This window comes from Malaclemys terrapin, chromosome 1 (genome assembly GCF_027887155.1).
Source record: "Malaclemys terrapin pileata isolate rMalTer1 chromosome 1, rMalTer1.hap1, whole genome shotgun sequence".
In the NCBI taxonomy this organism is placed as follows: domain Eukaryota; kingdom Metazoa; phylum Chordata; order Testudines; family Emydidae; genus Malaclemys; species Malaclemys terrapin.
The window spans coordinates 93,762,148-93,775,048 of NC_071505.1; the positions used below are offsets into that span (position 1 = coordinate 93,762,148).

Below are 12,901 nucleotides of genomic sequence, written 5' to 3' on the forward strand. Positions count from 1 at the left end.
AGATCCCACTGGCCATTCATTTCCTGTGCGACAGGTTCCCAACTACTGTTGACTAACGGGCACTGGGCTAGGCCTTGTGGGAGAGGTGCCAGAAATAGCCTTTCCAGCTTCGCTTCAACAGTGCCAAGGTTCTTGCCAATAGCAGTGTGTTGTGGTAGGACAACTGACCATGCTTTCCCGGAACAAGGGTCCGTCTGGTGGGAGAAGGGAGAGTCTGCTGAGGGCATCTGGGGTCACCAGTCCTGAGCCTACCTGTGTGTGCTGAGCCTGGCTCAGAAACCTGATTAGTGACAATTGGCCCAAAGCCAACGGCGCCTTCTCATGCAAATCAGCCTTACAGTGCATTGTGGGTATAGCAGTGTCCCTTACTGTAGGCCCACAGGCAATCTCGCCATTTCGGCTGGTGCGATGCTACATAGTCCTTGCTCAAGTGGTGATTGAAGACACCCCCTGAAGACACCCAGCCCTATTTTTATTGTTAGTTGTGCCATATTGACTTGCTGACAACCTACACCATAACCAATTTGGTTGTGAAACACCAGCCCCTCACCTCTTGGGTGGAGTTAGCAACCTCATGAAACTACTGAGGCTGGCTTGTGCTGAAGCTGGGGAAGAAGGGGCTACTCTCCAAACTGGACTCTTGCCCAGTGAAGGTGGTTTACCCTGAATAACATCATTCTGCACTTCTACTTGAGGCTCTCAAAGCACCTTACAAACATGAACACACATAGCACCCCTTTGGCAAAGGGGCTGAAAGATACTCTCTCTGTTATGCACAGAAAGGGGAGATGACTATCTCAAGGTCACACACGCAGTCTGCAGCAGAGATGGGGATAGAGCTTAGATCTCTTGCTTCCCCATCCTGTGCCTTGTCAGTGAGAACCTCCTTGGCTCATGGCACTTCCCAGATCAGAGTGAAGGCTGGGACTTCCCAGGACTGGCTGAGGCAGGGAATGGAGACATCATCACAGAGTGAACTGTCTGCTCAATGTACTGTAGCCCGTGGCACTGGAGTGGGGAGAGGCGTTTTGGGAGAGGAGGGGAAACCTGCATTGGCAGAAGAGGAAAGCGGCATGGCAAGCTGTGAGCTAAGCCTGGGGAAATCCACCTGTTCCCTGGAACCTGTCATACCATGTGCTAGCCACACCCTGGCCCGGAGTGAGAGAGTGCTGTGTTAGCAGTTATAGCCAGAGTGTGTTCGTGCAGAGACATTGGGTGACCAGGAGAGAGGCTGTGGCCTCCCTGTGCTGGTGTTGTGTGCTCCCGGGGTCCACCGTGCTCAGCATTGCCGATGGGTGCCCCGGCACAGACTGCAGAAGTGAGAAAAACAAACCCAGACTGGCCAGTGGGAGCAAAATTCTTGGCCAGCTTAAGGCTTTAGAGAGAAACTCACAAGACAGCCCCCGCCTCTCCCCCCAACTCTCCCTGCCTTTGTTCTGGCCACACCATATAGGTACAGAGCCCTAATCTCTCTGGCATGCAAATACCCTACTGCTCTAGGGTATTCAAAAATCTGTCTCCTTGACGGCTCAAAAAGTGGGTGCATGTGCGGGGGGGAGGGGGATGCGGACTGTCTGCAGTGTGCTTGCAGGGCGCATGCATGGTGTTATATAGCATGTCTAGGCCCCAACCCAAACGAAAGCCCTGTTGTGCTAGGCACTGTGCAAACACAGCTTGAGAGACAGACCCTGAAGAGCTTCCAGCCTAACTAGACAAGGCAGCCAATGAGTGGGAGGGGAGCCAGGCACAGAGGAGAGGTGAGGGGACATGCCCAAGGTCACCCAGCAGATCAGTGGCAAAGAGCTTGGAATAGCGCCAGGTCTCCTGCCTCCCACTCCAGTGCCTTAGCCACTAGCCCATGCTGCAGCTCCATGTGACGCGGGGGCAGAGGTCAAAGAAGGTGGGAGTAAATACTGGCACAAGTGAACTTCAACAGGCAATGGTGGAGCGCCGGGCGGAAGGCTGGAGCTGCCATTGTAACCATGTGTCCTGTATGCTCTTCTCCTCCTGCAGCTCTTGGAGATCTGTGTCTACTGCACGCTCTCCCCCGCCCCCAACCCCCGCTTGGCTTTGGGTCCCCTCCCCAAGTTAGAAAATGGGGAGGTCTGACCCAGAGGAGGGCCAGCAGCCAGCTTCGGTGAAGCCCCCAGATGGTGGCTGGGGCTGGATAGTGCTGCTGGGCTGCTTTGTGATCACCGGCTTCTCCTACGCCTTTCCCAAGGCCGTGAGTGTCTACTTCAAGGAGCTGATGCACGACTTCCACGTGGGCTACAGCGATACAGCTTGGATCTCGTCCATCATGCTGGCCATGCTGTATGGCACGGGTGAGAATGCTAGCGTGAGCCCCCTTCCAACAATCCCCCCACCTTAGCCCTGCCCCCACTCAAACCCATACTCGGCACAGAGTGGATGTCTCCTTTGGGTCTTTAACTATCTCTTTATGCTTCCCAACCCTCCTCTGCACTAAAACCAAATGGGAAGTTGGGGCAGGGTGACAGAGACCTCTGTCCTCAGCACCCCTCCCTGAAGGGGGATGAGCATGTAATGTTGCTAATTTATGCCCCCACGTCCTCCATGCCTCAGACATCCCCTATGTCTCCGCGGGCACCCTGAAGATCTCTTTGCCTGCTCATCAGCTCCATTCCTTGGTCAGCCTGAGGGGGTCCCTGTCTTCCCTTTTGCTGCCCTCACTGAAACTGAGTGTAGCTGTCTCCATGTTACACCGAGTCTCTTCTTGCCCCGTGGAAAGAAGGAATCAAAGCCAGGTCTGCCTTGTGGCAGTGTGGAGCCAGGGCTACTCTGTCTGGACCCTAGAGCTGACTCTCTACCTCCAGAGCAGAGCTGATGGTGAGGGAGGGAGATTTCCTTTGGCCTCAGCATTCTGCATTCACGTGCTGCAGGTGGGTGGAGAAGTCACTCAGTTGTAACTGCCCTAACTCCTTGTTTTCTCTGGTTCTCACTGGCTGCTCCGCTTCCATTCAGGGCCTGTGAGCAGCATCATGGTGAACCAGTTTGGGTGCCGGCCTGTGATGCTCGTCGGTGGGCTCCTGGCGTCTTCCGGTATGATCCTAGCCTCCTTCACCACCAACATTATTGAGCTGTACCTGACGGCTGGCATGCTGACAGGTGAGAGCCCTACGGAGGGGGAGCGCTGCAGCTGTGGGAGTGCACCCATCGGATCCCAGCAGCTTGGGGCTGGGGGGTGGGAGGATGACATAGGCAGGGATAGAGACAGAAGGGACATAGATGATGTCTAACTACCATGGTGACTGGAGATGTGTATATATGTGAAGGCAGAGAGGGGAGGGAGAGATGGGGGTGGGGGTGTTTATAGAGAGGCCCTGTCTGTGCTTCCACTGGATCTGTGTGAGCAAGACACATGCTTAAATGCAGTTCAGGCTGGCAAGCTGCTACCTGAGGGAGACCAGGCAGAGTGAGGAGTTGAGGAACACTGGCAGGGATGATGGAGAAATAAAGGGGTCTAAGTCCATGGAAGGATTACATGGCCATATGGGAGAGAAGTGGAGACTGAGCGAGAAACACACAGCTTCATGACATGGTTTTTTCCCCCCCTTTGCTCTGGAGAAACAGTTTGGTTGCTAAGGGAAGAGGCTTTTCTCCTTACTGTGGATGTGCTCAGGGAGCCGACGTGGCTGTTGGGAGGACAGCCTGCCATGGCAGCAGCTTTATGGCACTGGCTCTTGAGGCTGGATGAGGCAAGAGCAGGGGTCTGGGCGGTGACTGAGCCTTCTGCCTGTTTCCATCTGGAGTGGCATAGATGGGATCAGAGCTGGCCCAGGGACCTCAGTGTCCAGGACCCTTGTTCTCTGGCTGGCAAAGGCTGAGAGCACTGTGAGGACGATCTGCTCAGAACTCAGTGGCTGGCGGGAGAAACACCTTAAGGTCTGGCTCATCAATTCATTTAGAAAGATTGGATGGGCTCGAGAGGGAACTCCACACAGCCGTCTTCATACAGAGGCAGAGTCATTGGGGCATGGGGTGGGGGGAAACCACTGAGCTCTGAGGGGGCACGTGGGAAGAGACACATGCACTAGGAGGAAGAAGAACCCATCATAGCAGAAAAAAACCCACTGGTCCATTAATATTGTCTCTTCTGGATGCAATCTGACAATGGAACAGCCTGAGGTGGGCGTCATAGTGGGACTGATCAAGAGTTTAAAGGGTAATAGCCCAAGTAAGGTGATGGTGGAGCAGTCCTGATACAGACTCTCAGGGAAGGCCTGCCAGTTAGAATGGGGTAGCCAAAGGCAGGTGGCAGTGGGCGTCCCAGTGAATGTAAGCTCTTTGGGACCTAGCCCTGCCTCTGTTATGAGTTTCATACAGTAAGTCATGTGGGAGAGTCTAAGACTCGGGAAGAGAATTAAACTATATGATGGAGTCTTTGGGCTAGGTGTGTGCATGCAGAATCTCTGAGAGGTTTGCATTAGTTGTGGTCCTCTTGTCTCTGTTGTCTCACACCCATTACTCTCTCCATCTCCTCCTTCCCCTACCCCTGCCCACAGGTCTAGGTATGGCTCTGAACTTCCAGCCCTCCCTGATCATGCTGGGCACCTACTTTGACAAACGTAGACCTCTGGCCAATGGGCTTGCTGCAGCCGGGAGCCCTGTCTTCCTCTCTGCCCTCTCTCCGCTGGGGCAGGTCTTGCTCGAGAAGTTTGGCTGGCGAGGAGGATTCCTCATCATGGGGGGTTTGCTGCTCAATTGCTGCACCTGTGGAGCAGTCATGAGGCCTCTCGAGGCAGGCATGAAGCGGAAGATGGAGAGAGTTCAGGACAAATATGAAGCCAAGGAGATGCTGCCCATTGGGGAAAGGGCAGAGGAGGCCATAAGCACCATTGATGGAGCCAAAAAATCAAAGAAAACCAAGAAGAAGCAGCAGCCCAGGAAAGGGAAGAAGCTATTGGATTTTTCTATCTTCTCCAACCGGGGGTTTGTCATTTACTCCATTGCTAAGTTCATCATGGTCTTGGGTCTCTTTGTGCCCCCCATATTGCTGGTCAACTATGCCAAAGACATAGGAGTGCCAGACACAGAAGCTGCCTTCCTGCTGTCCATCATTGGCTTCATAGACATCTTTGCCCGCCCTTCCTGTGGGATGCTAGCCGGGATGAAGTGGATGCGTCCCCATGTCGCCTACTTATTCAGCTTTGCTATGCTCTTCAATGGCCTGACAGACATCTGCAGCGCCAGGGCTAACACCTACACGGCACTGGTCATCTTCTGTATCTTCTTTGGCATCTCCTACGGCATGGTGGGTGCATTGCAGTTTGAGGTGCTCATGGCCATTGTTGGATCCCAGAAGTTCTCCAGTGCCATTGGGCTGGTCCTGCTCATCGAAGCCATTGCTGTGCTCATTGGGCCACCCTCAGCAGGTATGTTTGTGCTTGAGAGAGCTGTCGGTCACCCAGCTGCCCTCCCGGCCTGACACTGGGACTCTTGACCAACAGGGTAACACTAATGGTTAAGTCCTCTCAAGAATTTGGAGGCATCCAGACATTTTAACTGCATATTTCTAGCTCTAACTTTTGACTGGTGGAATGGTATCCGTAGTCATCCAATGGCATCCTAGATATCAGGGTGGGGTGGGATCAGTACCTGGCATCTGAAGGGTTCATGAGGCTGCACCTCTTTAATGCCTTGAGGGAGAGGACATCTAAGCAGATAACTGAAGAACTGAAAGGAGTTGAACAGTTCAACTCCTATTTTTAGAGAGGAATGAATGAGGGACTATTTCATTGCCTCTGTTTGCACAAGTGGGAGGGAAAGGTACCCCTGCTTTATTATGTGTGTGTGGGGGGGTAATACACACTTCTCTCTCTTTTTTTTTTTTTTTTTTTAAATCAGTTTTTCACAAAGTATACAAAACACTGAGCTGGTTTTTCATTTCAATTGTCTCTATAAAAAAAAGACCATCTAAAATGAAGAATCTGAGTACAACCCAATTCATCACCAGGGCCGGCTTTAGGAAGTGTGGGGCCCGATTCCAACAGTTTCGACGGGGCCCCGACAGGGATGACTAAAAAAAAAAAAAACACGTAAAAAAAACACATGGGGCTTGTACTCACCAGGCCGCGCTCCTAGTTTTTGGCGGCAGATCCTTCACTCGCTCCAGGTCTTCGGCGGCACTAAAGACCCGGAGTGAGTGAAGGACCTGCCGCCAAAGACCCAGAGCACCGCCGGGTGAGTAAAAATTAAAAAGGCGCCTCTAGCCAGGGAAGGGATTCTCTGCCACTTGTCCCCCACTCTGGGTGGCCCTGCCACTGGGCGCGGGGCCCTCTTAGGCGCGGGGCCCGATTCGGGGGAATTGGTGGAATTGGCCTAAAGCTGTCCCTGTTCACCACAAAACTGATATAACCAGTGTGCTGAGAGATTCTTCTTGTGAATTCTAGTAGTTTTGCTCATAAAAAATTAGCAGCTACGAGCATTTAGTTAGGGCTACCTATAGTGGGATCTACCCCCAGCGTCCCTTAATCCTGACCAACAGCACCCCCTGCTATTGCTTTGCATGGGTAAGAAGAGAAGGTTATGTTGTTGTTAAAGCCTGGCAAAAACCATTTGTGAACATTAATGTGACTAAAACCAGCAGCTTCTCATTAGTATTCACAGCCCTTCTGCTTTGTTGCTGTGCATATTCATGAGCGTGACTATTTTTGTTTGCAGAAAGCACGAGTCTCATGAATGTTTGTAGCAATACATCCCTGCCAGAATTGTGCACAGGGCTATCTCCAAATCTTTTTTTAGAGAGAAAATTCAAAGTCTTTCCTTCAATAAGGGAGTGGTGCAGGGGTGTTGGAACAATTTGTATAGTGGGGGTGCTGAGAGCCATTGAACCAAACTGTAAACCCTGGATATGATGGGAACCATTTCAAGCCAGGGGGTGCGGCAGCACACCTAGTTCCAGCACCTATGGAGTGGCAATAATATGTAACTACTAGTGAATAGTTGTTCCCTTGGGAGGGAGTAGCTTGCATAAAGTGTCTGAGGAACGTGATCAGTCCTTCTCAAAGTCTATTAGTGGATAACGTGCAAACAGGAAAACAAGGGCAAACTTACTGAATAATTTATTCCCTGAGGCATCTCTGGTGTATTGTAGGCAAATGCCTACCAGGGCCCAGACTGACATCCCCCTCCCCCTGCTCCTTTCCTTAAGTCAAAATTTGAACCCATATCTCCAGCCATGACATGGCAGTGCATGAAACACAGCATGAATGAGCTCCTCCCCATGCTGTGCCAACCATAGAATATCAGGGTTGGAAGGGACCTTAGGAGGTCATCTAGTCCAACCCCCTGCTCAAAGCAGGACCAATCCCCAACTAAATCATCCCAGCTAGGGCTTTGTCAAGCCTGACCTTAAAAACTCTAAGGAATAAAGATTTCACCATCTCCCTAGGTAACCCATTCCAGTGCTTCACTGCCCTCCTAGTGAAAACCATCCCATTGCCATGCTGAATCATAGAAGATTAAGTTTGGAAGAGACCTCAGGAGGTCATCTAGTCCAACCCCCTGCTCAAAGCACGACCAACACCAACTAAATCATCCCAGCCAGGGCTTTGTCAAGCCGGGCCTTAAAAACCTGTAAGGATGGAGATTCCACCACCTCCCTAGGTAACCCATTCCAGTGCTTCACTGCCCTCCTAGTGAAATAGTACAGGAGTACTTGTGGCACCTTAGAGACTAACAAATTTATTTGAGCATAAGCTTTCATGGGCTACAGTCCACTTGTCCAAGCTAGACCTCCCACACTGCAACTTAAGACCATTGCATCCTTGTTCTGTCATCTGCCACCACTGAGACCAGCCGAGCTCCATCCTCTTTGGAACCCCTCTTCAGGTAGTTGAAGGCTGCTATCAAATCCCCCCTCACTCTTCTCTTCTGCAGACTAAATAAGCCCAGTTCCCTCAGCCTCTCTTCGTAAGTCATGTATCCTAGCCCCCTAATCATTTCCGTTGGCCTCTGCTGGACTCTCTCCAATTTGTCCTCATCCCTTCAGTAGTGGGGGACCAAAACTGGATGCAATACTCGAGGTGTGGCCTCACCAGTAATGAAGAGGGGAACAGTAACTTCCCTCTATCTGCTGGCAATGATCCTACTAATGCAGCCCAATATGCCATTGGCCTTCTTGGCAACAAGGGCACACTGCTGACTCCTATCCAGCTTCTTGTCCATAGTAAACCCTCCACTAGCACAGAGGCTCCCAAAGTGGGGTCCCTAGCCCCTGTAGGTTACATGGGGATCCATCTCTTGAGCCAGGGTCAGAATGTGCCAGAACAGCATTCCCGCATTTTTGCTGCAAGGAGGACACCATTTTGTTCTCCAGATGGTATCCTCCGCACAGCGTGACCTCTCACACACCATGCATGAGTGAGAGCTCACACTGGCCGGGGTGTTCCAGTCACACCAGAAATGATAGAGGTCCGGGACTCTTAGTAAGATGCTAAAGGGGTCGTTTGGGAACCACTGCACTAGAGCCTCTGAAGGCAAAAACAAGGGAGGTTTAGGTTAGACATTAGGAAAATCTTTCTGTCAGGGAGGTTAAGCACTGGATCAAATTACCTAGAGAGGCTGTGGAATCTCTGTCACTGGAGGTTTTTAAGAGCAGGTTGGACAAACACCTGTCAGGGATGGTCTAGATAATACTTAGTCCTGCCTCAGAGCAGGGGACTGGACTTGATGACCTCTTGCGGTTCCTTCCAGTCCTACACTGATTGTGGGGAGGAAAGGACCAGACCTATGGCTTAATTTGGGTCACTGTGAGAACCCTCACTAACAACAACAGTACCTGGCTCCTCTTCTCTGATCCAAACAGGAACACGCTTATTTCCCACGGGGAGTAACAGGCCCAAGCAGGTGGACACTGGCCCACTTCAGGTAGATTTCTGAAATAGATTGTGAGACAGAGGTAATGATTCATGGGGCTTAATGAAGCAGCTGTGGTGGCAGGGGAAGGGGACATTAGCTCAGCATTGCTGGTGGGCCTGTCAGTATCCAGAGCTTGGTGATATGACAGCTAAAAACACAAAGGGGGGAGAAACAGGCCTTTATTGAATATTGTGTGCAGCACCGGAGCAGCTCCTTTCAAGGAAAGAACATGGGAGAAATGGCAATAGAACGAAAAGGGAAGGAGGAGACCATGAGGGGATCTGAACAGCCTGGAGAGGGAGAGATGCTTTGTCTCCTCTCTATTTATGCACAGAATTTAAGGCCAGAAGGGACAGGTCTAATCTGACCCCCTGTATAACGCTGGCCTGAGATCCTCACCCAGTTACCCCTGCACTGAGACCAATAACGTATGCTTTAGTCAACCACATCTTCCAGAAAGGCATCCAGTCGTGATTCGAAGAGGGTTACGGTTATTTGGGTAAGTCAATACAGAATGGTGGAGAGGGACAAGGACAATAGTGGGATGAGAGAGGGACCTAGGGTACTGCAGCAATGAAGCTGGGACCATCTTTATAGGTTGAGAGCAGTTTGTTTGTAAAATAGGATAACCAGGGAATAGCTGTCACCGTGGCAGAATGGAACAGTGGCTAAGCTTATGTGTTCAGCCTATGCCAAGCAGAACAGAATCTAGCCCATGATGCCTGGCAGCTGTAGGGCCTGATGGTGGGGGAAGCTTGAGTCTGTTGGTAAACGCAGTTGATCTGACTCAAGGGAGCAGAACCAGAGTGGGAAGAAAGTAACAGTGTCACTTTGCTTGCATAACCCCCTACTTAGCCGCTACTTGGTCTGCAGGTTCGAGGGGATGACAGGGCTTGCTGTGTGTTAAGATTTGCCCCCTACTATTCCCTACTCTTTACCCAGCCTGGAGTCACATATAGGGTCCCACCACACACACAGGACAATCCTGACTTTCACAGAGTTATCCCATGAGCCCTAACTTGTGGGACAATTCAAAGGTCCCCTAATATTGGTTTCAAGCATTATGCCGCAGCATTGCATGTGATTCCATTGCCTCTTCTGAGTCGTCATACTGTGATGATGGGAAGATGGACTGGAGCAGTGTCAGACCACATCAGCACAGTCTCATGATTATTTAACACGTACAGAACAAAGGCAAATGAGTAGCTACAAGCAGTGTCACAGACTCACCTCTTGGAGCACATCCTGTCTGTTTTTCTCAGCCAACACAGAATGGCTTTCTGTTGTATATTGTCCAGGGTTTTGTCAAGTGTAATTCTGAATATCCCAATAAGGCTTCAGTCTCTTTCCTTAGGAAATTATTCCCCAGCCACAGAGAACTCATTGAGGTGCTGATCTCAGCGACTTCCATATCATTGGTAAAGACTTGCTGATAGTCTAACACTAATTATTTCTCATTTGACTATCAGGACGCTTGGTGGATGCATTCAAGAACTACGCAATCATCTTCTACCTGGCTGGCTCAGAGGTTGTACTCTCCTCCCTCTTCCTGGCCATGGCCACCTACTGCTGCCTGAATCAGGGGAAGAAGACACCCCAGCCAGAGAAGACCCCTTCGGTAGGGGGAGGCAGTGATACCGAAGAGACAGAGTCAGATGCGCAGGAAGTGGAGGATCATGCTGGTGACAACCACCACCTGTCCCACAGCACCAACACTGCTGTCGTCATGGAGAGCGATGCGGTGAACCACGTAGCAGAGGACCATAGTGCAGATGGGGTCGAGCAGCCTGTGGATGAGGGGGCAGTGCCAGTCCTAGGTGAATGCAACTCTGGTCAGACAGTGGAGAGAGAGAGATTTTAGCAAGTGAAAAGCCAGGACTAAGAGACAATGCTAAAGTGTGTGACTGGCCTGGTTTGGAGACAAGTATATGGGGGAAGGAATATGGGTTGGAAGGGGAGAGTGTGCTGGGGAAGAAGGGGGAGCTGCAAGGAACAAGAGACTGATTCCAAGAATAGCAGAATTTTTATATATATAATGTCTGTGTAACGGTATACTGCAAATACACTGATGTATTCAACACAGGCCCAAAGACCCTGAAAACCAGCCTCCCCTACAAACTGTCCCTGGGAAATATTTTTAAACAGCAGCAGAGGCAGCCAGAGAACTTTACTTTTCCCTCTACACTACCACCCTAAGACAGAGTTAGGGGCTCTCTATGATCATATCTGATTTACTCAGTCTTCAATGCCTCTCCTAATCTGCTACTGCTGTCAGGACAGACCCCACTTCATAGACTGCAGAAGAGGCCACACTATGAACTTGGCGGGAGGGAGGTTGGTTTAGGCTGTCATGGAAGCAGCTGATGGTGTAGGGAAAAAAAGCTAGAGGGCAGCTACAGGAATTGCCATACTTCATGTCAATAATCTCTCTGACCTTACCTCCAACCACAACCAATGCCTTAGAGAAAGGTATAGCCTTCCCCTTCCTAGGCAATACTAAAAGTGAGGGGAAGGGACTTCATTCTGACCCCAGCTTGAAATTATCTGATGAGGTGGCAGGCCAAAAGAAGTGGTTGTGATGCTTCGTGGGCAAGGAAGAGGAACTGGGGGAAAAGCTCTAGTTAAGGGCACCAAGCAAGGAAACAGTCAAACTAAATGCCATTAGCTACCACCTGCCCTGACACTAAAATGTTTTACAGATAGGAATACTAGCAAGGATCCTTCCCCATAGGCTGAATCTGCACGGCAAGAGTAGATGACATGTGAGGGGGAACAACGCTGAGCAGGAAGAGTTTCTCTTCAGAGCCCAGGTAGAAAACACACCATGTCCCGAGGGATTATTCCTGTGGCAGCAATGGTACAAGGGGGAGGGGTGGATGTGTGTTTTTTAACTAAAAGAAAACCCCTTATATAAAGGAATCAATGTTCAGGCAGAAGAACAAGCAGCAGCCAGAGGATGCAATGAATGAGAGGGTTTGAGCAAGTAGTAAATCAGGCTTAAGAGATGGATTTCTGGATTCTAAAAGAACCACCTTCACTCGCATGCTTAAACCACACTTAATCCGCTTTAGAACTGGGTCTACTATGACACTCCTAGCCAAAGCCCTTCCTTCCAGTTTCCTGAATTACTTTACCTCAAACACCCCGTGCCAACACCTCAAGGGCCCTATTACAACACCAAGGGATCAGAAGCCACAGGGCTGTACAGCAGGGATCTCAAGGGCTGCAGAATAGGCATTTCACTTCAGGTCACTGGCTTGAATATGAACTAGGGAGTAGTCAGAGACATTACCAACTGATAGCCCAGCTAAACTGAATTTGGTGGGGGAGAGAGAGAAGGTTGCACTCCAGCTGCTACTACGCAAGAAGTACTGATTTGCTGCAATAAGGACAGTTTTCAAGGAGAGACAAGACCTCAATGAGCCAGGGGGCTTGCAACCAAGATGTGAGACAGATTGGGGGGGGGGGGGGCAAAGAGCACTGTAGCTACCCCCCTCTGTCTGTGTAAGAGGCTCAGCTTGTAACTTGCAACTAGAATTGTATTCACATTAAAATTTATCTAAACTCCCAAACAAATCTGACCATTGTTGGAGCATCAAGATTAGTTAATTCCTTAGAGTATATTCTCTGTGGCTCTGTTCAATCTTGCACTTTTAAGTGACTTAAGAGAAGAAGCCTCCACCACATCTTCTGGGAAACTAATCCAGTCTACATGGACCTCACTGGTAGCAAAGGATTCCCACTATCCAGGCAACATTTTCCTTTATTCAGTTTCATATCATGAAGTCTAGTTATACAACCTTGTGGTCAGAGTCTGTCTCCCAACATAGGCAGCACCAAGCAGTAGCTGGGAATTCCTTTTTTGTCATGGGAACTCAGCAGAAGGAATAGCTACTCCACACTGGCCTCAGCATAAGGGCCAAGCCAGGGAAAGGTTACCGCTAGAGCACCTCTAGGGGGATATGGGCTGCTGAGGAGCAAGATCCCAGGATATCCAGGACCAGACCAGTTTCCCCCACCC

General features: G+C 50.4%; 1 protein-coding gene and 1 long non-coding RNA gene across 2 annotated transcripts; one reads left to right on the forward strand and one right to left on the reverse strand.

Moving 5' to 3' along the window:
* Window positions 1-2,095: 2,095 nt before the first annotated feature.
* On the forward strand, window positions 2,096-12,542 carry SLC16A8 (solute carrier family 16 member 8). Its single transcript, XM_054016245.1, has 4 exons — window positions 2,096-2,324; window positions 2,983-3,126; window positions 4,524-5,393; window positions 10,350-12,542. The coding sequence occupies exons 1-4, from the start codon at window positions 2,096-2,098 to the stop codon at window positions 10,739-10,741; spliced, it is 1,635 nt and encodes a 544-aa protein (XP_053872220.1). The 3' UTR covers window positions 10,742-12,542.
* LOC128830421 (uncharacterized) lies at window positions 5,976-10,402 on the reverse strand. The gene is made up of 3 exons (XR_008443579.1): window positions 10,111-10,402; window positions 8,801-8,897; window positions 5,976-6,037 (listed from the first exon to the last, which is right to left on the reverse strand). It is a non-coding gene; the product is annotated as an uncharacterized LOC128830421 (long non-coding RNA).
* Window positions 12,543-12,901: the final 359 nt, after the last annotated feature.